The sequence below is a fragment of the Gastrolobium bilobum genome, unplaced genomic scaffold (genome assembly GCF_033153095.1).
Source record: "Gastrolobium bilobum isolate Gb01-03AN ecotype WA unplaced genomic scaffold, APGP_CSIRO_Gbil_v1 utg50887, whole genome shotgun sequence".
NCBI lineage: Eukaryota > Viridiplantae > Streptophyta > Magnoliopsida > Fabales > Fabaceae > Gastrolobium > Gastrolobium bilobum.
In genome coordinates, this window is record NW_026897800.1 from 228,077 (window position 1) to 251,464 (window position 23,388).

At 34.0% G+C, this 23,388-nt stretch overlaps 2 protein-coding genes across 3 annotated transcripts; both read right to left on the bottom strand.

The window, feature by feature from the left end:
- Positions 1–6,146: 6,146 nt before the first annotated feature.
- On the bottom strand, positions 6,147–11,106 carry LOC133310444 (uncharacterized). Its single transcript, XM_061511382.1, has 4 exons — positions 10,935–11,106; positions 8,754–8,834; positions 7,854–8,022; positions 6,147–6,509 (listed from the first exon to the last, which is right to left on the bottom strand). Exons 2-4 carry the CDS (start codon positions 8,811–8,813, stop codon positions 6,313–6,315), a joined length of 426 nt encoding a protein of 141 aa, XP_061367366.1. The 5' UTR covers positions 8,814–8,834; positions 10,935–11,106; the 3' UTR covers positions 6,147–6,312.
- A 2,472-nt stretch (positions 11,107–13,578) lies between these two features.
- On the bottom strand, positions 13,579–19,014 carry LOC133310438 (protein FAR1-RELATED SEQUENCE 9). Of its 2 annotated transcripts, XM_061511374.1 has the most exons (4): positions 18,862–19,014; positions 16,865–18,342; positions 13,971–14,163; positions 13,579–13,788 (listed from the first exon to the last, which is right to left on the bottom strand). In XM_061511374.1, the coding sequence occupies exons 2-3, from the start codon at positions 18,335–18,337 to the stop codon at positions 13,996–13,998; spliced, it is 1,641 nt and encodes a 546-aa protein (XP_061367358.1). In that variant the 5' UTR covers positions 18,338–18,342; positions 18,862–19,014; the 3' UTR covers positions 13,579–13,788; positions 13,971–13,995. The 2 variants fall into 2 exon arrangements, with proteins under 2 accessions (XP_061367358.1, XP_061367359.1); XM_061511375.1 differs by lacking the exon at positions 18,862–19,014 and having other exon boundaries at positions 16,865–18,415.
- Between the last annotated feature and the right edge of the window lie 4,374 nt (positions 19,015–23,388).

The following is a 23,388-nucleotide window of genomic DNA, read 5'->3' on the forward strand; positions in this document are numbered from 1 at the left end:
TTAGTCTGTTTGAGAGACTAATGTGAGTCTATTTTGGATTGTGAGGGACTACGATTTCAATTAAATGTGTTCATTTTGAATTTCTTAGAATCACGAATAGCCTTTTTATTTGCTAGGGACTAAAGCGGGCATCGTGAAATTTGCTGAGGACCAAAAAGAATATTTACTCTTTTGTTTATTTTTATTTTTCATTATGAAGCCAAGGAACAAGTGACAAATCAAGTGCACATGCGCTGGTTCTAGTTGGGGTTCCCAACCGCTAAACTTGTAGGCCAGAGCCCAGCACATGGATTTGCAACTTTCTTTCTTGCCAACTTTATAGACCAAAATTATATTTTTTGTAGCCACTAGTTTAGGTGTTTATTTCTTTTCTTTCTCTCCCCTTTTCCTTATGCAAAATTAATAACTCAGGTACTATTAGGTGGTGCTTGGTGTTTTAGAGTCCGAGTGACAAAAATTATTGTACTCTCAAAGTCTCAATTGAATTGTGTAGGGTAGGAACTTAATTGAAGAAATGATAAACTTAACAATATCTTTTGCACGTGAATGAGTATCTGTCTATCTGGGCAATCAAAAGGGGGAGCAGCTAAGTGCTTTTACATTATATATGCTCTCCCTTTTCACCACACAAAGGAGGATAGTATCTTATATATATGTTACACAGTTTGGCACATAGACATGATTACAAGGGCATGCTCATTAACTATGTGGTTCTTGAATATAATTGAAGTGTTTGATTGATAATTTAATTGTAACAGAGCCTTGCCTCCACTCTGATGCAATTAAGATTTGGAGTCCCCTAGACAAATTGTGAAAGTAGGAGTGATACATGACTTAAGTTATCCCCATGCGTCAGAGAAGAGAATGATTGCTAGTTACCTGAATTGCCGACTTAGAATTTTTTTCATTTGATAATGTGGATATTAGTTGTTGCATATATCACACTCGATTATTGCTTATGTATTTGACAATTGACACCCAACATGCATCTGGATAAACCATAGAATAGAGTCATACAATTTAATCTCTTGGAAATCTAATACATATGGCTTGAATAAATTATAGAATATGATCAATAGAAAAAGGGGAAATGAAGAGAACCTACAGACCCATCAAAAGATATGCCACCTTTTTTTTTTTACTCTGATGGGTTCCATGATTTTTTTTTCTTAGCTGGAGATAAAGGAGAAACATATTGCCCATATAAAAAACACAATTTGTAACAACTAATATCCACAAATTGAAGAGTTGAAAGTGATTACGAACTATCCTATACTTCCTAACTTTATATCTGTACTGTAACACTGTTATTAGTTAGGAATTCTCAAATTTTGTATTGATTCAGTTACAAAAATCCAACGTGTTACTTTTACAATAATTGAAAGAAGAGGAACCGTCATTTTGAAATATTAAAATTACACTTATTTTTTTCATTTTTAAATAATTTCTTAATTTGACTAAGTTAATATTACTTTTTAAAATTTCAAATAGGAGAGAATAATTAGTTCCCTATATGTTTAAGTAAAGTTTTTATGCTTTTTATTTTCTTGGTGGCATGGTACTTTTGTTTTTTTATTTATTTTAAATGAAACCAATTGTGAATATAAAATTTGAACAGTAATAATATTTTAAAATTTTAACAGCCATATCCCATATGAAAATAAGTTATTTGTTAATTTGTTTTCTTTCTTCCCTTCTTTGAGAAGTGACATTAAAAATGTTTTTAGACAGTATATGTATTTATGATCAGATCGGTCATGACATGAACAGCACTAGTTCACTGTACATTAATTTAACCGTGATTAAAAAAGGGATAATTAAATATGTATTTTTATTTTATAAATTTTTTTAATAAATTAACGTGTTGATAAAGTAATACATATTCATAATTAAGTAATGTGACAATATATTCAAGTTCAACAATAGACATACTATTTATAAGTTCATAAATATATTTGTTCACATAAATTTATGTTTAATAAAATCAAATTAATATATTAATCTAAATATATTGCATAAGGTCAGGATCATTTTACACCAGTGGAAGTTACACTCTTAATCTTGTCAGTTGCTCCCATTTATATCTAAGGGCTCAAATTTTTTAGTAATGTGAGTCATTGGATACAAGTGGATCAATGGTCAAGATTGAGTGTAATACTTCTAACTCTTACACCAGTATAAGAATATCCTGCCCTTGTTGCATATATTATCAAAAGTTTCTATTTGTAATGAAAATAATTTTTAATTGTATTCAATTAAAGTAAGTAATACATATTAAAGGGTTTGTTTTTTGTCATGTCACATGACAATTGACTTTTTATCTGCCTACACAAATCAAGTGTGAGACTCACATAAAATCGGATTCGGAGGATACGAAACCGGATCTTGTTGTAGGACGAAATAATATCATTCCTACGACATGACAAAACTGATTTCGCATTAAAATATGTATGTAAAATAAAAAAGATCACCGGTTGGACAGGTTCCTGCTTCAAAACTAAGCAAAAAATTTGCACTGTGTCACAACTCACAAGTTACTCTTATCCTTTGATCTTGAGTTTATGCCAGGGGAGTAGTGTCAGCAATTTGTCCATGAAAAGAAATTAAAATGATTTAAAAAAAATGAGTTGGAGACCAATGATCTCCATTTTTCTTCTGGTTGACCAAGTTCATTGTCTTTGTTCTGTATATTTATTAATTTTCAAAGAGAAATCCCATGAAAATGTCGAGTCAGATATGTCTTGCATCGAAATATTTACTAAATTTTTTCCCCATTCGGTAAAGGCATGGGAAAAAACGGGTGTAGCGAAAGTTGTTTAAAAATGAGACATTTTCTGTAATGTGTGTACCGAGAATAGAGAGAAATATTTTTTTAATTCAAGTGCCAAATTTTTAATGGGTGTCGCAGGTACACCGGGTATAGAAAATAATCTCTGTCTTGCATATGGGATGAAGTGGCTAATTTTGCTGAGGCTTTGTTTTGGACGTTAGGTCACATGCAATAACCAACAACAATTAGGTATGGTTGAAATTACAATGCCAATGATAAAACCGACCTAAAGGAAGGCATACATGGTTCGGGTGTGGTCGAAAACAAGGATAACATGGCATTTAAAATACCGCTCTCATCTCTCTCACTCTCTTTTAAAAAAGAACATAGACAACAAAAAAAAAATTATGAGAAGGAACATAAAAATTATTATTATTATTATTATTCTTATGATGATGATGAATGTATAGACTCTGTTGACCCCAAAACAAACGTAATTAAATTAATATAGAGCGGAAATTATGACTATTGGATCATTAAGATAAATAGTAAAAGGGTTTTGTATCTATCATTTAACATGACCACAACAACTTTCTTACACACACAACATTTTGTGGGACCCACAATTTTTGAAACCAAAAAAAAAAAAAAAAACTCTGGCACGCAAAACGAATTTCTATAACATAACACAATCACTTTTCCTACAACATAACTCTTATTAAACCCATAGTAAAAATTAGAAGTTAAGAATCTTCCTTGTTGCATATATTTCGAGAAAATTAGTGAGTTTCGAAGCGATGAACTATCATGTAAAAAGTTAAAAGAGTTTAAGGGTTTTTTGTTGATTGAATTTTTAATGTACTATTAAGTATCAAATTTATCGCCTATATGTTCCGTATTTTGTTGATTGTTGAGAAAGTCAATCTATTTAAAATGTCGATGTTATAAGAAATTACGAACAAGTATTGGTGGGAAAATTTACCCAAATGAGTAGTTCAGAAAATTCTTCGAGAATACTAACTTGTAGCATGCATTTCTGTTTCCAAGTGTAAATTATAGTTTTCTTGTCGTTTGATCCATTTTTATTTGGCCATCTTATAGGTTAAAGCATGCATACCCATTTTTTATTGAGAAATTGGCTCGTACGCTTCACAAAATTGGCTTTCAATCAAGCAAAAATGTGACCCCTCTTTAATTATTAAGGTCCCCAATCAGCAGTGCACCTATCAGCTGTTTTATTCAGATGAAATCCTCATCAGAGGATCTTCACCTCTATGTTCTATCACTTTCTTGCTTAATCTTTGAGTGTACACGAGGCACATGCAAGTTTCGGCTTGGCATCGTCTTAGTGCATGTTTGGATCCTCTTTTTTTAAGCTACAAGCTACTTATAAGCATAAGCTAGACCAAACAGGTTTTGAGAAAAGCTCTTATAACGAAAAGTTTTTTTTTATAATGAAGAAAAAAACTGAAAACTAAAAGCTCCTAGGAGGAGCTTTTTTTTAAGCTCTTATTTGTTTTTCTTGAATTGTGTGCTTTTTTTTAAATGAAGAGTGATAAAGATAGAAAGAGATAATTTTCTTAAAATATGTGCTTTTAAGTAATTTTTAAGCTAACACTTTTATATAATTTCTAAACAGCTTTTAGCTTATTTTTTTAAACTTTTTTTTTTAGCTTTAGCTTATAAGTAACTTCTAGCTTAAAAATAAGAGGATCCAAACAGGCTCTTAATCTATGTCAATTTTTTTAAAGTGATTTTAGGAAGCCAACAATCATATAAACAACGACAAAATTGCTTATATTTTCATCGCAAAATCAATCATATACGACGCATTTATTTTCTGAATTCAGTGAATATGTATGTACATGAACTTGAGAGAGAGTCTTCTCTGACTTTGCTTCTTAATAACTTCCCATTTCAAAATATCTAATGGTTTTCTTGTCTGTTCTTGAACGAACATGCCCCCTTCGTAGGTTTTAGATCTTCTTTTGGCACCTTTCACCCCAAGAATTATGCTTAGGTATAACCATATCCAATTTAAGATATACATGTAGTTATTCAATAGGATAATATTAACATATGGATATGCACCTTACATGCAACACTATTCTAGGTTTTTGTGTAGCGTAGATAAGGACAATTTTTTGACACGAGGAACAAAAGGTTTCCCATTTGAAAATGACATTTCTTTTCTTTTCTTTTCTTCTCTTTTCTTTCCCAATTGAATAAAATAATATATATTATAAAATGAACAAAATAACAGATGAAAAGAAAGTAGGCTGGGAACTGAAAAAGGGACGTAAGGCCACGCTTTTATATCTAATAAATAGAAGTACAATAAGACAAACCAGTTTTTTTCGGCTTCTGCTGTGGGTATAGGGGTCAATGAAAGTTCCCTTCACAAGGTGATTGTCCCAAATATGGTCCCACTCATAGCAAATTAAGGACATTGCAGAGGACTTTCTATGCGGGTTTTTGGTCCAATCAGAAGGCACTCATGGAATGCAATATACTCATGTGAAGGATAGGGTTCATCTCACTGAGCAGATTCCTTTTTCTGAAGAAGACAAAAATTATATGTAGAGCTGGTGAGCTGCTGCAATGTAGCGCTAACATATAGATCATGCAATAAAGTTTAACTATCTCTGCAAGATAAAATGCTAATAACTCAGTTGGTATATAGAAAGGCGAAAAGACCTTCATTCGATCCCCATCAATGTTATCTTTGGTAGAAGTATAAAATCTTAATTCTTGATCCACTCCGAACTCAGAATTAGTACTAAAACTAGCTCAAAGAGTCAAAATTTATAAAAATACTTGGAGAATCCTATTCCTTTCAAAGAAATAATTAAAATTGATATATATGAATAAAAAAACCAACAGCAAGAGAATCGGATTGCTGAAAATTTGTGACGATGTATAAAGGAAAATGAAAACCTATCTTCTCATCAGCCATGTTCACAAAATTAACTGTTCACTTTAAAAATGAATTTTCAAAAATATACAGTGGGATAGAAAAATGATATTCTTGCTCAACTTCATCGCGTTCATTTGTGTTCGTAGTCTTTCACTTAAAGGACTAGAAATAATATTATGGTTGGTAAGAAAATTATCTAATGTATTTCTGAAGAATAAAAGTAGTTTACAGAACCTATCCCTCAATCAATTGGACTGGGGATTTATCCTCCCTTTTGATATACTACATACGATTCTGTTGAAAATGAAGTTGATCTTTGTGCAGTAATTGCACCATTACGATCTCATTCACAAGAAATTACATACGGATCGGAAAGCGGTGGTCAAGTTAGTAGCGATCTACATAGACACATACCTCATTTCTAACTACTACGGGAAAAGGAAGTTAGGAAATGACGAATCTCAGATATCGAACATATTATAAATTTGTCCTGTAATAAGGAAAAATGCATAGGCTAGGCATAGTAAAAGAGAGTAGCACCTAATATAAGACCGTGAATAACAATTTTCAGAATATGTACAGAATATATAAATGAAAAACAAAACTTAGCCAGATCCACAGCGATTTATCGGCCCAACAATGCAACGCGATCCTTTTGTACTGCCTGTGTTAGGTTGATATCAAAGAGCTCACATCGTATAGGCATCTCCATCTCATAGAAGGGGTTCTTCAAAACATAATCCGTGTACAATTCATATATGAATTTCAACAAACTTTCCATATGTTGTGTTCCAGGCTCACAGACCACAAAAAACTTTGTCCCTGTGGGGGAGAAGAATTATTTTCATAAGGCATGACTTGCATCAATATTTAAAATATAGACTAGGGCCAGAAAATCATTAAATAAAGCTTCACTTTGTCAGAGACATTAAACTGAATATCAGCACCACAATGAATGTGCAGGCATATTAAGATAATAAGTCTACAGTAAAAGCTAAAAAACAAGACGTGGAAACTGGTACAGTAGCCGAACATCTAGAAATATTTTTAACTATCAAGTTCATCATCATCTAAATTAGAAGAAGCATTATGCTACCTTTATATAGACTAGGAAAATCGTATAATACATTCATTTTTCTCGGGTCTCGATAAGCAAGTCAACAATAGGCTATGTTGCACCGATACGATACAGGACACGAGACACGAGACACAACACGACACTTCGATACGTTAATTCTAAAAAATGTTAGATTTCAACACGTTAGGACATGTTTTGATATTAAATAATATTTTTAATATATGTATTGTATAACTGTATATTATATTTAATATTCAATAGTTTAACAAAAAAATGAAACTAAACTTATAATACCCATCAATTTTGTAAAGAAACATAAGATGTAAATATTTACTGATATATTTTCAAATTGAAAATCTCTTATACATTCCAGTGAGATTTATTCGGTATCTATTTTTAATTTTTAATATCAATTTGGTAAAACATCGATCAATTTTTTCATGATATATAATAAAATTTCAAATATTATAGATGTCGGAGCGTGTCAGAGTGTCGAGGAGTGTCGGACATGATACTTCATGCTTTTTTGAAGTGTCTGTCGGTGCAACATAAACAATAGGTATAGAAAAAATTTGCAGAGTAAGTGCTTAATTAATATCTTATAAATGATGGTACCTAGAAAATTATTTACCTCCCACCTCCTTCCAACCTAATTGATTATGATTATTTGTACCCTAAATTTTATGTCCCAGCCTCTTTGCACATATGATTTATAAATTTCAATATATACAACTATGCGAAAGTATTAGCGGCTTCATCTCAATGGGACTTAGCATAGCATATCAGAACCTGGAAGATAGCAACATGGTTCTATAGCTGAAACTACAAAGCACCTTATATGAGAAAACTTATGTTACCAATAATTATGTAGAGCTTCTGAAATATTTATTTTACTAAACCTTCTTTCATTAAAACCCGGCCACAGTATAGTACCTAACAGCTGCATACCAATGTGCATAAAAACCAAATGCTGGGACTAGATATACCAATCTGTAATATGCACAGGATGTTCGGCAGTCATTCTTCATCTTATTCATCATGTGAGTTAGAAAGCCAAACATATTAGTACGAGTTATATAAAACAATACCTGTTAGTGATTGGAAGCAGTGAAGATCAAACGTGTCAGCTTGGAGAAGTTCAATTCCTGAACAACCAGAAACAGGTGATAACTGCTGAGAGATGGCATGCATTGAATGCCATAAACTAGCCACCCGCAGGCTATCATTGGTATCCATTCGTCCAGAAGACCCATAATCCTAAATATCAAAAAGTTTACAATTATTCAAAATCATGCTTTCCAATCATAAAAAGCGCACTACTGCAACTCAACGACAACAACAATAAAAGTCTTTTTCCCATTAGGTGGGGGTTGGCTATAATTATAATTCATTTGAATCCAATGACACCATTGTGATTTGTCAAAAATTGAGTTTTCAGAAAGGCTATTTCATCATGTCTTTTTTAATGCTTTTTGTTAAAAAAATTTCTTGGTCTTCCTCCACCTCTGCGATTATAACATTTCATTAAAAAAATTTGCTGCAATCCTGCAACTATAACCAAAATAATGATTTTTTTTTTAATTCAAAAGACAGGATAAAAAGTTGAGCTATCATTGATTCCATCTGCTAAGTGAATCCATATACTGATTATCATAAGATTCAACAAGGTAAACATAGTGAAAGTTCTAAGAAGCATATAATTTATACCACTAAGCCACTAACATATACTAACACAAATGAAAATACAAAGGTATCTAGGTTATCTTTAATAAAACTTATCAGCTGAAGTTCACTCTACAAGGTCTTCATGTGACCTGATTAACATTCCAACATACTCATCAAACAGAAAACGAAGCAATAACAATAATACTTTCTGATACCGATTTTGAGGAAACAGAACAAAACAATTTCTTAGGAACCAAACAAAAAAAAGAATTTAACGTCCACATAAGTGAGCAATGTGGAGAAAGAATTTAGAATAGCGTAACCTTATAGTAGATTAATCCACCAGACTTATTGATGATGTAAAGACTGTAAATTGCTGCCATTTCAAAAGCCTTTGCCAGAATCTGAAATAAAGATGAAGATGAAGTTTAACAAGGACATTTTGTCACTAAAATCTAGTACTTACCATACAACACAATCTTGAAATATATAATCATTTTGTAAAACAATGCTGTCAATGGCCTATTACACTGTGATTTAGATGATGGATTGGAAATTTTCAAGTAATTTTCAAAATGCAGCAAATTAACTTCCTTCAATTGCAAAACACGTAGTTTGGGCAATTGAAATCAATCAAAATTTTGTTGCAGAATTTGATGAAACAAAAGCAAGGATTATCTAAGTGGTAAACAGCATGTATAATATAATATTGATTATTGAACGCATAGGCTCCCTGCTCCACCTACATCACATTTATAGATGCAAACATAAAACAATATTCTAATTATTCACACTAAAAATACAGAAACAAGCCTCACATCTATAAATGTAGCTGGTCCGGGACACCACGGAGGGTCAATTTAATATCACATTCAAGAAATTTTAGTAGAGAGAAAAGAAGTGAAGTACAACTGGAGGAGCATAAGCTATCCATCCAATTCAAGATGCAACAAGGAACATGAAAAACCCAAAAATGCAGCAAGACTGCTCAATCTCATTGCACGTTAGAAATAGCAACTTCCTTGTAGCAGCCACGAGCCCATGAGCAGAAACATCAATTAAAAGCCTAATGTTTATGAACTATATTGAAACATAATACAGAGGGAGAGAAGAAGCAGTTTGAGACCGACAAGTTTGCAACAAGTCATTTGTATTACTCCTATTAAGTACCACAGTTCAAATAAAAGATTAAACTTTGAGGGCGCTTTGGACTTCCAAATGGGTTTGTTTTTCAAGAAGGAACCTTTGATGGTTAGAAATGTGAGTTAGAAACTGAAAGAGTAATTTACAAAAAAACACTCCACAAGAATCCAATGACCAAATTTCCCTGCCTGAATTGGTAAACAGTTTATGACTTTTGCACAATAAGTTTACTATTTGCAATTGCAGTGTATTCTGCCATTAGAAAAAAATTCACATCATGCAGATAAAAGGTTGTTGATGTATAAAGATATTAGAGGAAACCAACAAAAACCTCCGACAAAGTTTTTCCTCCTATACTACTGAACGTAGTAGTGGTGGCTACGAGCTATGGCTTATTGTTATGGTAAACATGCAAAGCAACCAACCCGCATTAAATAATACATACCCAAACCCGTTCTTAAAATCCTATAATTTTCCCTAAGCCAGTTCCATCCAGTTAGAAAGCACCAGAACCCTAATCATCCCATCCAATTATTATTCAACATGACAGCAAATAGCCACTCGATTAAAATATTCAGAAAGAATCAAATTATCAATGTGTTAAGAAACTAAACACAAACAATTCAGAAAAAAAGTAAATAATATCAAAGATCCATAAATTGGAGTTACAAACTTACAAATACATACTTGAAAATATAATTTGGGAAAGGAGCAAGGAGAGGATACATCCAATAAAAAAACAATCAATACTAAACAATAAAATCACATTTCTCGCCCTATTTGAACTCGTACGGGAAATCAGGTGTTATCCACAAAAGTATAAGTCAATCCAACATAAAGAGGAATAATTGGACACACAGTCAGTCATGTGATAAACCAATGATCAAAATCAAGATGTAAGAAACCAAGTTCATATAAGAACTAGTCCTAAAACAACCATGTTACACATGATCTTCCGTTTATCATTGGGAGGAGGATGAAACAGATAAAGAATCTGGCTCAACATCCTCAAAGCTCTGTAATTTGGCTAGTTAAGGCCAGACTGAACTAAACTATAACAAGATCTCATACTAAAACAATCAAAGTTTCAATGGAAACAACTAGTTTAATCTTGGTTCTAATCAATCCAAAACTCCTTTATTTCATTGCTAAATCTAACGATTTCGTTTGAAGAGATTGACCGGAAAATCATAAAGAATGAAACAGGAAAAGCAGCGTATGCAAATAAAAGGTGAATGAATCAGTAACGCGACAATCTCAGATGCAAATCGAAACGATGGATCACAAAAGCGACGCGCATTGAAAAAACTGAACCAACAGCTACAATTACAGCGAACGATATGAATGCACAGGAAACATACACAAAATAGGGAGGAAGATCGACTGCGTGAGACAGACACGGAAAATGAGACGTCGACGGCGGCGCCGGCAACTCTAGCGGCGACGGCGGGCACCGGAAAGCAGAAGAAAACTCAACTACGGTAAAAGCAACTGAAAGCTAAGCAGTGAATGTGCGAGAGAAAATAATGTGGCTTTAGTTGCAATAGATGACGTGAGGATACTCGTTTAGCGCACGAAGAAGAAATTAAAAAATAGAGTTAACACCTTTTTAGTCCTCGGCAATATCTACGAAGTCCTTTTAAGTCTCTGACAATAAAAAAAGACCAAATTGGTCCCGGAAAGTATAAGAAGAGGGTCACTCTACATATTTAAGAGTTGACATAAGGACTAACATGACCTTTTTTTTGTAATTTCAGGGACCAATTTGATCCTTTTTTATTTCCAGAGACTAAAAAGGACTTCGTAGATATTGACAGGGACTAAAAAGGCTGTTTACTCTAAAAAATAAAATAAAAAATTAAGTGCATATTATTTGGATGAGCTTATTTTAAATAATTAAAAAGACGAATATTTATTAAAAAAAACTCTACAGAAAAATATCTCCCAAAGTATTATTATCTCTTATGCGGGGAAAATAAGTCATTTTTACTTTCTTATATTATGAGGTTTTCTCTTGTTAAATTTAGGGTGCATTTGGATAAAAAAAAGGCTTTTGTGATATACTTTTTTTTACAAGCTACTTTTTTAAAAGAAAAAATTCAGAGAGAAGTAAATTCGTAAAATAATATATAAATTTTTTAAGTATATTTGAATTAGAAATAATTTATTGAAAACAAATCCAAACAATTTTATTTTTGATTTATTTACTTTAATTTATTGTTACTTTTTTTGGTGTAACTACTATTGAATTCGTACATGCCTTTCTTGTAATATAATCTAAATTCTAAATATATTTTTTTATTTTAAAAAGATCTAACAAATTTTATTTTTTATTTTTTTACATATTTTTTTGTTACGTAATTAATAACTTCAATTGAGTCCAGGCATGCATTTCTTGTAACATCATTTAAATTCTAAATATATTTTCGGAATATAAATAAATTAGTTTACTAACTTATTTTATGTAAATTCTAAATAAAAGATTTTATGTAAATGTCCAATATTTAAAAAATTGTCACAACTTTAAGTTTTAGAAAAATAAAATTTAACTTTCTATGAATAAATATGGTTTCAACTCAAAAATTGGAGAATAGTATATATGCCAAAAAAATTAATATTAAATAGGTTCTTTTTAAATATCTTTATCTATTAAAAAATAGTGATAAAGCATTAAAAATTAAATTGATAATTTTTAAAATTAAAATTAGTTTTACAAAGACACAAAATATATTTATTTAGGACGAGTATTTAAAATAAATAGTAAAAGATTATTTAAAAAAAAGAAAAAAGAATTAGGTTCCCTCATGTTTACTTCCACGAGAAACCATGGGCCACCATTCATTTGTGTTAATTTCACGGCAATTTTCCTCCGCAGTATAATTGTCATTCATGACAGAACTATATATAAATTAAGGAAAATATTTTTCTCATGTTGTAGGTAAGTAGTTATCTCATGTTTTAAAAATAAAATTATAAGTGAAACCCACAGATATGAGTAGAGAGAAAAAAAAATGGCGAAACTCAATCTTTTTTTATATGTGTAGGAAAGTTGTTTATTTCATGTAAAATAAGATAAACATAACCCATAAATTAACTGTAATTATTGGAATGTCATTTTATAGAATTTTGTGTTCCTTCTCTATTGGTTCTTCACTCTCATCCTTATTTTCATCTTTATTGAAAATAAGTCGTCTAGTTTGTCTAGCGCAACCATCATGTGTTAGCTAACAGTTTGAAACTTGGATTCCGTGTTTTAACTTTTTTTTTTTTTTTTTTTTGGTAAACAAAAGGCCGAATCCCAACAATCAAAACTAAAACCTACAAACTACTGTTCTTGATCTACCAACAGCAGTTATATCACCAAACAACAAGTGTCGTATGCCAGGAGGAGGATCCCTCCAAATTTGAAACGTAACGGGATCTTCCAAATCCAGAATATGATTTGCCCTCCAATCAGCGCAGGTATTCCCTTCCCTGTACGTATGCATGAAGTTAACAGTCCAGCATCTGCTCAACCATGTCCGTATACGAGCTATCAAATGACACTCACGGACTGCTCCACCATTCATGGTAAGCACAATGATTACACTAGATGAATCACTTTCAATAATGATGTTACGATACCCCTCTCTCCAAGCCCCTAAGAACACCCCACAACTCAGCTTTGAAGGGAGAACAAAAACCCAATCTATAGGAATACCCTCCTAGCCACCTCCCTTGGGCATTGCGAATCAAACCACCACAAGCAGCAAGATTAGAGCTGCCTCTAGCAACTCCATCAGTATTAACCTTCACTACATCATCAAGATTAGAACTTTTTTTTTTAATTAGAAAATAATTAACTTTTCAATTGTTATTTCTGTCATGCTGAGAGATGACAATAACGCATCATCAGAATTTAAGGTTTTTATCAATCCATATATAAAATAATAAACTACCGAAATTTGAAAACCCTAAAAACTGAATCCCTAAACTTGAAAATACTAAACTAATATTGAACTACCATACACATGGTGAATGTTACAACTTATTGACAAATTAATACTTCACCAAACAACATGACATTATATACACATCCCGCATCAATAAAGATCATGTAAAGCATATACAGAAAAGAATATATTGTAATTTAAGAAAGAGAAGAAAACCAATATATTTTAAAAAATATCAGGATGAAGATCCTTAATTTTCATCTCCAACTTGCTATAAGCATACCTGAGAAATCAATAATAAAATTTGCTTCAATCAATAGCTTATCAAGAAATACAAAGATTCAATCAGATTATAGTATCAAAAAACACGAGTACAATCAAATTTGCTTCAATCAACTTGCTAGATAATGCAAAGGTTATTAACATAATAAGCCAATGGGAATCAAAATGGACAGATACGCATACCTTAAACCCTTCGCAGTCAATGCAGTCACTCTTTCAAACTAAGTCTTGCATTTTGGACCTTCACTGATAACTTTAACTTCTGTTCTTCCATATCCCTTAGCACAGCCAGCAAGTTTGACCTATAAACTTCACATCGTTGATTTGTAATCTCTAACTCTGCAGTCAACTCTCGGATTTTCTTTTGCTTTTCCTCCTGTTGAATAGGATCCAAAAGGAAATTTTGAATTATACCACAGGTATTGACAAATACAAAAGCCACATGTAAGATGAGGTTCTCAGTTCTTACACTAGTGGGCACACATAGACACAATAACATAAATTTGATGCTATAATTCCACTAAATTACTGATAAAAATGAAATTTAATATTTACAGCATAATATAAAAGCTTAACAAGATATGCAAAAATACAAGTTGGCACTAATCATGTCCCTCTTCAGTCACTATGGACGAATGATCTCACCTTTTGTCCATGTTCAACAAAAGCAGGCTCAACTTAAATTTACTGGCAATTCAATTTCTATTTCTTAAAATATTAACATGGGATTGTGAAAGGAGATCATCATAGTCATAGAATAAACATAAGAATAAATGGTAATCACACTCCAACAAACATTTTATAACCAAAAAATTTGAAATATGGATCCTTCACATAAAATCATATAAATAGCATACATTTTTTTAGGTAATAGTGCATTCAGCCCCCCCTAAACTTTAACCATTTTGCAAAATAACACCACTAAATATAAATTCGTCTCAATTAATCCTTAAATCTTACCCAATATACTGATAGACCCTTCTATTCAGCTACCGTTTACTCATTAACAGAAGATCTACATAACAACATCTGATCCATTCATTTGTAAAAAAACTTGATCGTTTATGACAGGAACCCACGATGAAAATAGAGAAAAGAGAAGAATGATTTTATTGCTTGATTGAAAATGAAAAGAACAAGGAGAAAGATCTCTCCTCCAAGGGTTTCAACTTCACAGAGGGTTTCCCCTTTCTGAAACAGAGCTAATACTCAGCTTCCAAATGATAACAAATCAGCCTCCTAAATCTCCTACATTCCCTCTTATTTAAGCTAATTCCCTACCTCTACAACTTCAACCTCTAACCATTCTAAGTAACTAACTACTCTCTCACCCTATCAGTTTAATATTTTTTTTTTAAATATAACCTAAGAATTTTTTAAATAATTCAATTTAAAAAAATAAAAATAGAAACAAGCTTTCTGGGTTGTCTGCAATTATTGGTATGAAGTCCTACCACAATGCCAGAAATATCCAACCAAGTCACCCAAATAGCAATCACGCACCACAACTTTCAATGAAAACAAAACAACCGAAAAGGAAAAGAAAAGAAAAGAAATCTATAATCCCAAACCACCACTTGGAGTCACCACCCACAGTCGCCTGACTGATCACAGCTTAAAGCTGTGTTGCACCTCGTCTGAAACTGCACACACCACAGAGGAGCTCCCTACCCAAAATAAGCAAACCCATACATTCCACTGCTGTCGTCGATAAGCCAGAAACATCAATTGCCGCAACCCAAAACCGTGAATCACCACTACCCGATCGCCTGAACCACCAGCCGGACCATCCTGTACCGGCAACCACTTATAAGTCTCTCTCTCACTTATTCAGTTGGGATGGATGCAGTGTCCTTGTGGTGTGCTGGCAGGTGAAGTGTGGTTAGGCGGCGTTTTTAGTATTAAGAAATGTAACCAGTAACCCATATAAGAAATGGTTTAAGGAAGAAAATGACAGAAACAGCAACAAAAGTGATTAATGATAGAAGAATCGTGGTTTTATTGTAAGATGGATACGGGGATGAATGAGAGGGTGAGGGATTTCATAGCAAAGCAAGTGCTTAATTGGCAAAGAGGTTATCATTGCTTGATTCAAGGCCTTTTCCAGTCAAAGATCTGATTGGTGAGAGAGGTTCCTCTTCAGGAAAGATTTGATCATCAAGGTCACGCCACCCATATTAGCCTCCTCCTTATTTAACCTTCCCAGTTTCCGGCCAAAGATTTTAGATTGTTATTGTTAGAAATATTAGAATAGGAAATATTAGATATGATTAGATTTGATTAGATTTGAATAGATTACTTCCTATCTGTTAATATTCTGGGCTTCTCACTTAAGCCCATTAGGGTCTCTATATATTGTAACTCTTTGTATTAGGTTAATACACAATTGAATACAATATACACATTCTTACTTTCAAGTGTTAGTTTCATAATTTACTTGGATTGCTTTTTCTCTGTTATAAACATTTATTGAATAAACAAAAAAGTTGAGAAAACATGGATAATGAGGATTTAACGAGATGGATGAATAGTGTTTTGAAAGGTCATCAAGTGGTCGCATCGCATGCTAAGCACACTTTCACTAATGAGTTAAAGGGTGCTAAATAGAAGGGTCTATTGTTACAATGGGTAAAGTTTAAGGATTAATTGAGACGAGTTTAAAGTTGGCGGTAGCATTTTGCAAAAGGTTCAAAGTTTAAGCGAGCTGTATACCCATTTTCCTTTTATTTAATATCAAATATCCAATAGTATTGACTTAACACGTAGAAAAGGGGTTACCAAGATAACTACAACATGTATGATCTCCAAGTACCTAGCTCCCCAGAGAGAGAGAGAGAGAGAGAGAGAGAGAGAGAGAGGGAGGGGAGGGGGGGGTTGGCTCCTCCCCCCTTCTTTCCTACAATTTTGTATGCTTTGACACAAACAATAGTATACAGTAATTGTATACTTCTTTGGATGCATCTCATTGTAGAATTTATCAAGCAAAGACTTTCTGTACATGATTGCTCTAGCGAGAACTTCTACCTATTGCTAGGTTTATGATCTAAGGAAAAGATCACAGGTTCAAAGAAACTAACCACAGATTGAAAGCTTGGAACATCTTCATCTGCTGCAAGCAATTCACTTCTGCCTCCATTGGCTACTGCCTCAGCTGTTCCAGTACTCTGATTTTTTATGGCAGAAACCTTCTTAGCAGCATCTTGCAAAGCTTTCATTGCAACATGATAAATTTGGATTGATTTTGCACCTTCTTCTACATACTTGATTGCTTCTTGACGCAGATTGTTATAACGAGCCGTTACAGACTCACGTGAACTGCTTGGCGATTCAGATGCATGTTCATCTAACAATGCACCAACTTTTGCATTCCTTGTCCAGCGTTTCAACACATACTGAGATGGAAGTGTGAGAACATTTTTAGCTCTGAAGACTGCCAAAATATGCCTACAAATGATACCTGAATATTCAAACATCTGACAGCTGCAACTAGCTTTCATCTCAAAAGAATTAAAAGTGACAATGTGAGATTTTTGGTTTTCTCCAAATTTGGCAACTCGATAAGTAGTGATAGTTCCTGAATCATCAATTTTTGTAGCAGGATTTGCAAGAGTCTCTACTAACTCCTCTTGGAATTTCATGAATATCTTTCTCGTGTAAAGACTTGCAGCTTGTTTTTCCATAGGAGATGGTGTTTTTAAAACTGGGCTGCTATTAGTTGTGTCATAATCTGCTTTTAATTCCCTTTCATGCCAAGTTGATACAGCTTTCTCATATTGTCTCACCAATACCTGTAGAGTTGTAGATGCATTTACATATCCATCAAAGAAAAAATTTAAACATTCATTTCCCTCATTAAAAGATATCTCCCCAAAGAAAGTATCCCGCAAGTAGACAGGGACCCAATGTCGTCGTGCATTGTACATTGACTGAAGCCATTCATTATCCACGGCGTAGTATCTTTCCAAGAGTGAGTGCCAATAAGACTCAAACTCATCAATGGTCTCACTTTCATGAACACATTTCCTGAATTCATTTTCAAAAGCAGGATGTGATTGACATAAATGAGCCAGTTTGCCTCGGGTTTCTCTAACTATGCCCAATTTACAGAACCGATGGCGAGTTGGAGGGAGAACTTGGGCAACAGCAACTTGTATGAATGGGTCCAAGTCTGTTGTAATGGAGACAGGGTGGCGTTCAGACATGGCATGGAGCCAAGTCCTGAATAGCCATATAAATGAGGACTCAGATTCATTGAGAATCAACGCACAACCAAATAACACAGGTTGCCCATGATGATTAAAACCAGTAAAAGCAGCAAATGGTACCCGGTACCGGTTAGCCCTATAGGTTGTGTCCAATATAACAGCATCCCCAAAATAAGAGTAGTTCATTCTAGATGTTGTATCAACCCAAAATATATTTCCGCCCGAGTGATCATTGTCACCCTGAACTGCATAAAAGAAAGCAGGAATCTCTGCCTGCATGCGCTTCAGATAGTCCAATACATGATGACTCCCACCCCCAAGGGTACGCTGTCTAGTGCTACTCATATGTGCTGTAAAGCGGGGAAAAGAAATTGTGATCAGGATTATACAAAAAATGGCGGATTACCGGGCCAACCTATCCAAAAAAAATTATTCGAAACCCATAAATTACTGCTTATAAGGTAATCAATTCAGAATTTCTAACCCAAAATGAAATGGCAAAGATTGTTTGACTCTTCTGTGTTTAATCCTGGTACATTATATTGGTGACGAGATTAGTAAAAGGGAAAAAAAAAAAGGTAATCAACTTTCACAGAACTAACATGGATAAAGAATTAGCCAGATGAAATAGAAGACCCCTACAAACTCACTATCATGTTAGTTAAAAAATCTACAACATGTGATATACAAGGGCAACTCAAACTCCTTCCCAAGAATACGAAAATCCCAATACACTTAAAAATCAATAAAACAAATAATTTTCTGAAATTCTGCTCCTGCACATGAACAACCGATAAATTGCAGTAACTAAACAACTAAGAACAAGTCAACAACGCAGAAATGATTTTTGAATAAAAAATGATGCTCACAGCGGCAGTAAGCGGTGGCGTCGTGACGGTGTCAGTTCGTGTGATTGCGTCACCTACACCCTGAGGTTCTGCGGTGGCGTCCTGAGTGTGTGGCTGCCGGCGGTGGCGCAGAGAATGAGGCGTGTGATGCGGCAGAGCTCTGAGCTTAGGACTGAGTTCTGGGAAGTGGAGGAGAAAAGAAACGGTTAAGTTTTGACTAGGGCATTAAAATGAGGTGGGGCAAGGAGTAAAATATTTGGGTAGGATATGCTTTCTATCACTTCTTATCATTAAATTTTAATACTTGATTATTTTATTAAGTTTCACTTAAATTAAGTATTTTGAATTTGTTATGTTTTAGTTGATTATTATTTTATATTTCTATATTATTAATATAGTATTCTGGCAAGATTGTCATGCCCGATTATCTCAAATCACTATCGGATGGGACCACCACCACTCTACACATGGAGCACATATTCTCTAGTACATGTATCCCTTCATATTCCCCACACACACATGACCCTTTATACGTCATGGGTCACGCAACCGCGGTGCACGCCACGGGGAATAAAGGGACTTCAGCTCCCTTGCGTCAAAAATTCCGTACTAGTGTTAATTTGCAAAAGTATCTCCACGCTGAAACACATCTGTAAAGATTGACGAGAGTAGAGCATTCAAACACGTAAGGTTGACTGACGTGACCAGTCCCGCCACATACAACGACGTGATCAGCAGCCACATACAGTCTGCATCTATCCCGCCATTTGGTCTGACTCATTTGAGTCCCGCCATATCAGTTGGCGAGACACACTGTCATCCGCCACGTGCCTTGACGTCTCTCACTCATTTGCACCTTATCCCCTCACACTGCGCACCCCTTCAAACCGTCTTCTTCTGCTCTCTTACCCGGATCCTCCATTTTCGTAACTCGGTTGTGGAGCAATTGTGGGAAACAAATTTTCGTTGGCCAAATTTTCTTCTCCAGTCCGTTGGCACCTCAGCTGGAGCAAAGTGTGCACGTTCCCATTTTTCCCCTTTCCCGTTTAGTACTCTCTGGACCACAGGTAGAGTGTTGCTTATATTATCTTGATTTTTTTATATCTGTGTAGTATTATTTTTTAGGGGTTATGGTGTTGTGTATCTGCATTATTTATAGGTGGATCTAGTTTTTTTTTTTAAGGGACCACAGGTTTGGTGGTTTTTTTTGTTCGGGGGCCACCGTTTGGTGTTGCATGTGGTATTTTTTTTGCATGTGTTTTTTATTAATGAATGTTGCATGTAGTGTATTCATTTGGAGAGATATATGTGTTCTGAAATTGTTTTGATAATTAAGACAAAAATAAGGTGGCATGAAAGGAAAGTGATGTAGCCCCAACATTATATCCATAAAATAAAATGAAATAGTTGTTTTAGTAATTAGTAAATTTGTTTTAATTAGTAAAAACTGGCTCATTTGTTTTGCCTAATTAATAAATTAATTACTAATATTAAGCAAATTATGTAATTAGTAGTATTGTTGTAATGTTATTAATTTCCCTTTTCAAATATTTTACATTAATGAGGAAAAATATTTTTGGAAACCTTAGGCATCAAAAAATTATTCCTAACATAATTAGTAATCAATGTAATTTGGCTTTTGGAAAACAGTAATTAATGTAATAATTATGTAGTAATTTTAATTAGTGTTTTAATTAATAGTAATCATATTTAAATTTACAATGCTTTGTAATCCATGTTAGGAAACTAAGTTTTTGACATTGAAAATTATAAACATGTGTTATCAAAAAAAAAAAAATTATAAACATGAATCTGAAATAGTAATTTTGATTTAATATATTTATAATTATTACAATTTTTATTTATGGGAATCGTAATAATTGTTTGAATAAATATATAATTGCAGTTTACATGTTAATGAATAAAACCTTCAAAAAAAACATATTAGCTTAAATTAGTAACAACTAAAAAAGTAATTAAATAGTCATTACAATTTATTGAATTAGTTAAATACATGCAATTAAATCTTTTATACAAAATTATTTATTAACATTACAATGTTCCAGTCATTTAATTACTGTATATTTGCCAAAATTAATAACTTCGACGATATACAGTAGTAAATACATTGTAATTATTTCCGATATGTTGTTGTAATTATATTTGCAGTCATATTTTATTAAATAGTAATTGTAATAGTAGCTTAATTATGTAGTCCCTATATTTATTGATAAATTTTGCAAATTGTTGTTAGTTAAATGGCTAGTCATCAACCTCGCATTGACCCCGATCCGAAAGAGTGGGGTGTACTGGATGAAGATGTGCAGCAATGTCACGGATCGCAGGTGGTGTGGAATGAGGGACATTTAAAGTCTCTGAGAGTTAGACGAGCGTCAGAGGGTAGGGGAATTAAGGATGTGCATAACCCAGATGACATCCCCCAAGACCTGCAGCAGCATTTGATGCATGCAGGTTTCTGGCATGCGGCTCGCATGAGAAGATTACCGGTATGTTTCAGTTATGAATTTTATTTTGTTTATTACAAGTTACCAATAATTACAACCTTTATATTTTTTTACTTAAATGATTGTTGGCAGATTGACCATAGGCTGATTACTGCACTGGTTGAGAGGTGGCGGCCAGAGACTCACACATTTCACATGCCTGTTGGAGAGATGACTGTCACTTTACAGGATGTTGAGGCCATTTTAGGTTTACGCACTGAGGGTCGGGTGGTTTCTGGCTACACCCATGGGAACTGGGCAGACGTAATCACGCAGTACATGGGAATATCTCCACTTGCAGCTGATTTACAACATGGGAACCTTAAGATGGGTTGGTTGACTCAACATTGGGGTCAATGGGCTGCGCATTCAGCTACACACGAGGGACAAATTAGGTACACTCGTGCCTATCTTATGCGTCTCTTCGGAGGTTTTTTGCTGTGTGACAAGTCAAGTTCAGTAGTCGCTTGTCGGTACATTCAATTATTAGATGGGGACTTTGAGGATACCAGTATGTACAGTTGGGGATCTGCGGTACTCGCAGTACTTTTTCGTGAACTATGTCAGGCAACATCTTCAGGGGCCAGTGATATTGGGGGATATACGTTGTTGTTGCAGATATGGGCGTGGAGCAGATTTCCTACCATAGCACCGCTTATTCCCCTACCAAGTGACCCAGCCGATCACTATGGACGACGGTACACTATAACATTTGTTTTCACCATCATTTTAAATTTTTTTGTATCATTTGTCTATCATTCATTTGTGTGGTTTGTTGTATTATGTTTTGTAGGTTTAACAATGTCGTATCGCGGCGACACCAATTTCACCTGAAGGATTATCGGATTGAGCTTGATCAAATGGGAAGAAACACGGTACGAATGATTAATTTTGTTGGTTTTTATTTGCATCATATTATATCGTGTTCTATGGCTTACAAATATTTGCTTCTTATAGGTTGTCTGGGAGCCGTATAAGGAGGTTGGCTATGAGTTTCTCGGGGCAAATCCTCACATGCAGAACTTGTGGAAGGCTGTTACACCTGTACTCGCCTTCCACATTGTCGAGATGCACCAGCCTGACCGTTGCATGCAGCAATTTGGCATGCATCAACACATCCCTAGACCTACTGGTCGGTTGAGAGGTGCACATGATCTTACGTTACGTGGTAAGATCACTGAAAATTGGGAAGCGAAGATGGCCCCCCACATACATTTGTGGAACACTAGACATGAGCGTATTGAAACAGGCGAAGCCTGGGAGGGCATAATGTCCCCAAACTCTGAGTACATGACCTGGTACTTCAGTCACACTCGACGGTTCATGACGAGGCAGGTTGTAACACCCCAAATTCTGACAATTTATAATAGCATAAATAAATTCAATATTTTTATAAATAACAGCGGAAGTTCAAAATAATCGAATTTGGGAAGTGTTACCGCCGCACCTGTACAGGGACAAGTGCAAGGCTAACTCTATACATTCAAATCAAAATCTAAGACTACAATTTTTTTTTATACATAATATTTATGACAGCTAGAAATCCTGAGTCGTATCCTCACTGCCCACTGCTAGCCCGATTCCTTGCCACCTGATTTATTGAAAATCTGCTCCCCCGCAGCCGCAGGATCATTGCAGTCAAACAATCACAAACAGTCAGCAAAGCTGGTAATCCCAATCAAAATACAAAAATAAATATAAATAAATAGAACTCATAATAATTAAATCAAGTAATATAACTCAAAAATTCAAATCAAGTATCAACTCGTTATTAATTATATTAATCTTTATTTAGTCCATTTATTGTATTTAGTAAGGGTAATTTATCAACTAACATATTCAGCACAACATTAATCATAATATTACATAAATGGTAATATTCACAACTCAATGACATTCATCATAATCAAATCAAATAACATTTCATTATTAATCATGTTTAAGTTCATTGTACTTAGTGGGAAGAGAACCATGGTAGACCCGGGAAACCCTGCCAGTCTACCCCGTGACCCGGGAAAAAACCACTGTTACCAGCCACGTATAA

Excerpts from the sequence above, each read along its gene's own strand:
- LOC133310444 (XM_061511382.1), bottom strand. The coding sequence starts at position 8,813 with ATGGCAGCAATTTACAGTCTTTACATCATCAATAAGTCTGGTGGATTA. Across the intron at positions 8,023-8,753 it reads GTGGATTAATCTACTATAAG|GATTATGGGTCTTCTGGACG; the intron begins GTTACGCTATTC and ends TTTGATATTTAG. Across the intron at positions 6,510-7,853 it reads CTGCTTCCAATCACTAACAG|GGACAAAGTTTTTTGTGGTC; the intron begins GTATTGTTTTAT and ends TCTCCCCCACAG.
- LOC133310438 (XM_061511374.1), bottom strand. The coding sequence starts at position 18,337 with ATGAGTAGCACTAGACAGCGTACCCTTGGGGGTGGGAGTCATCATGTA. Across the intron at positions 14,164-16,864 it reads TTCCAAGCTTTCAATCTGTG|GAGGAAAAGCAAAAGAAAAT; the intron begins GTTAGTTTCTTT and ends CCTATTCAACAG.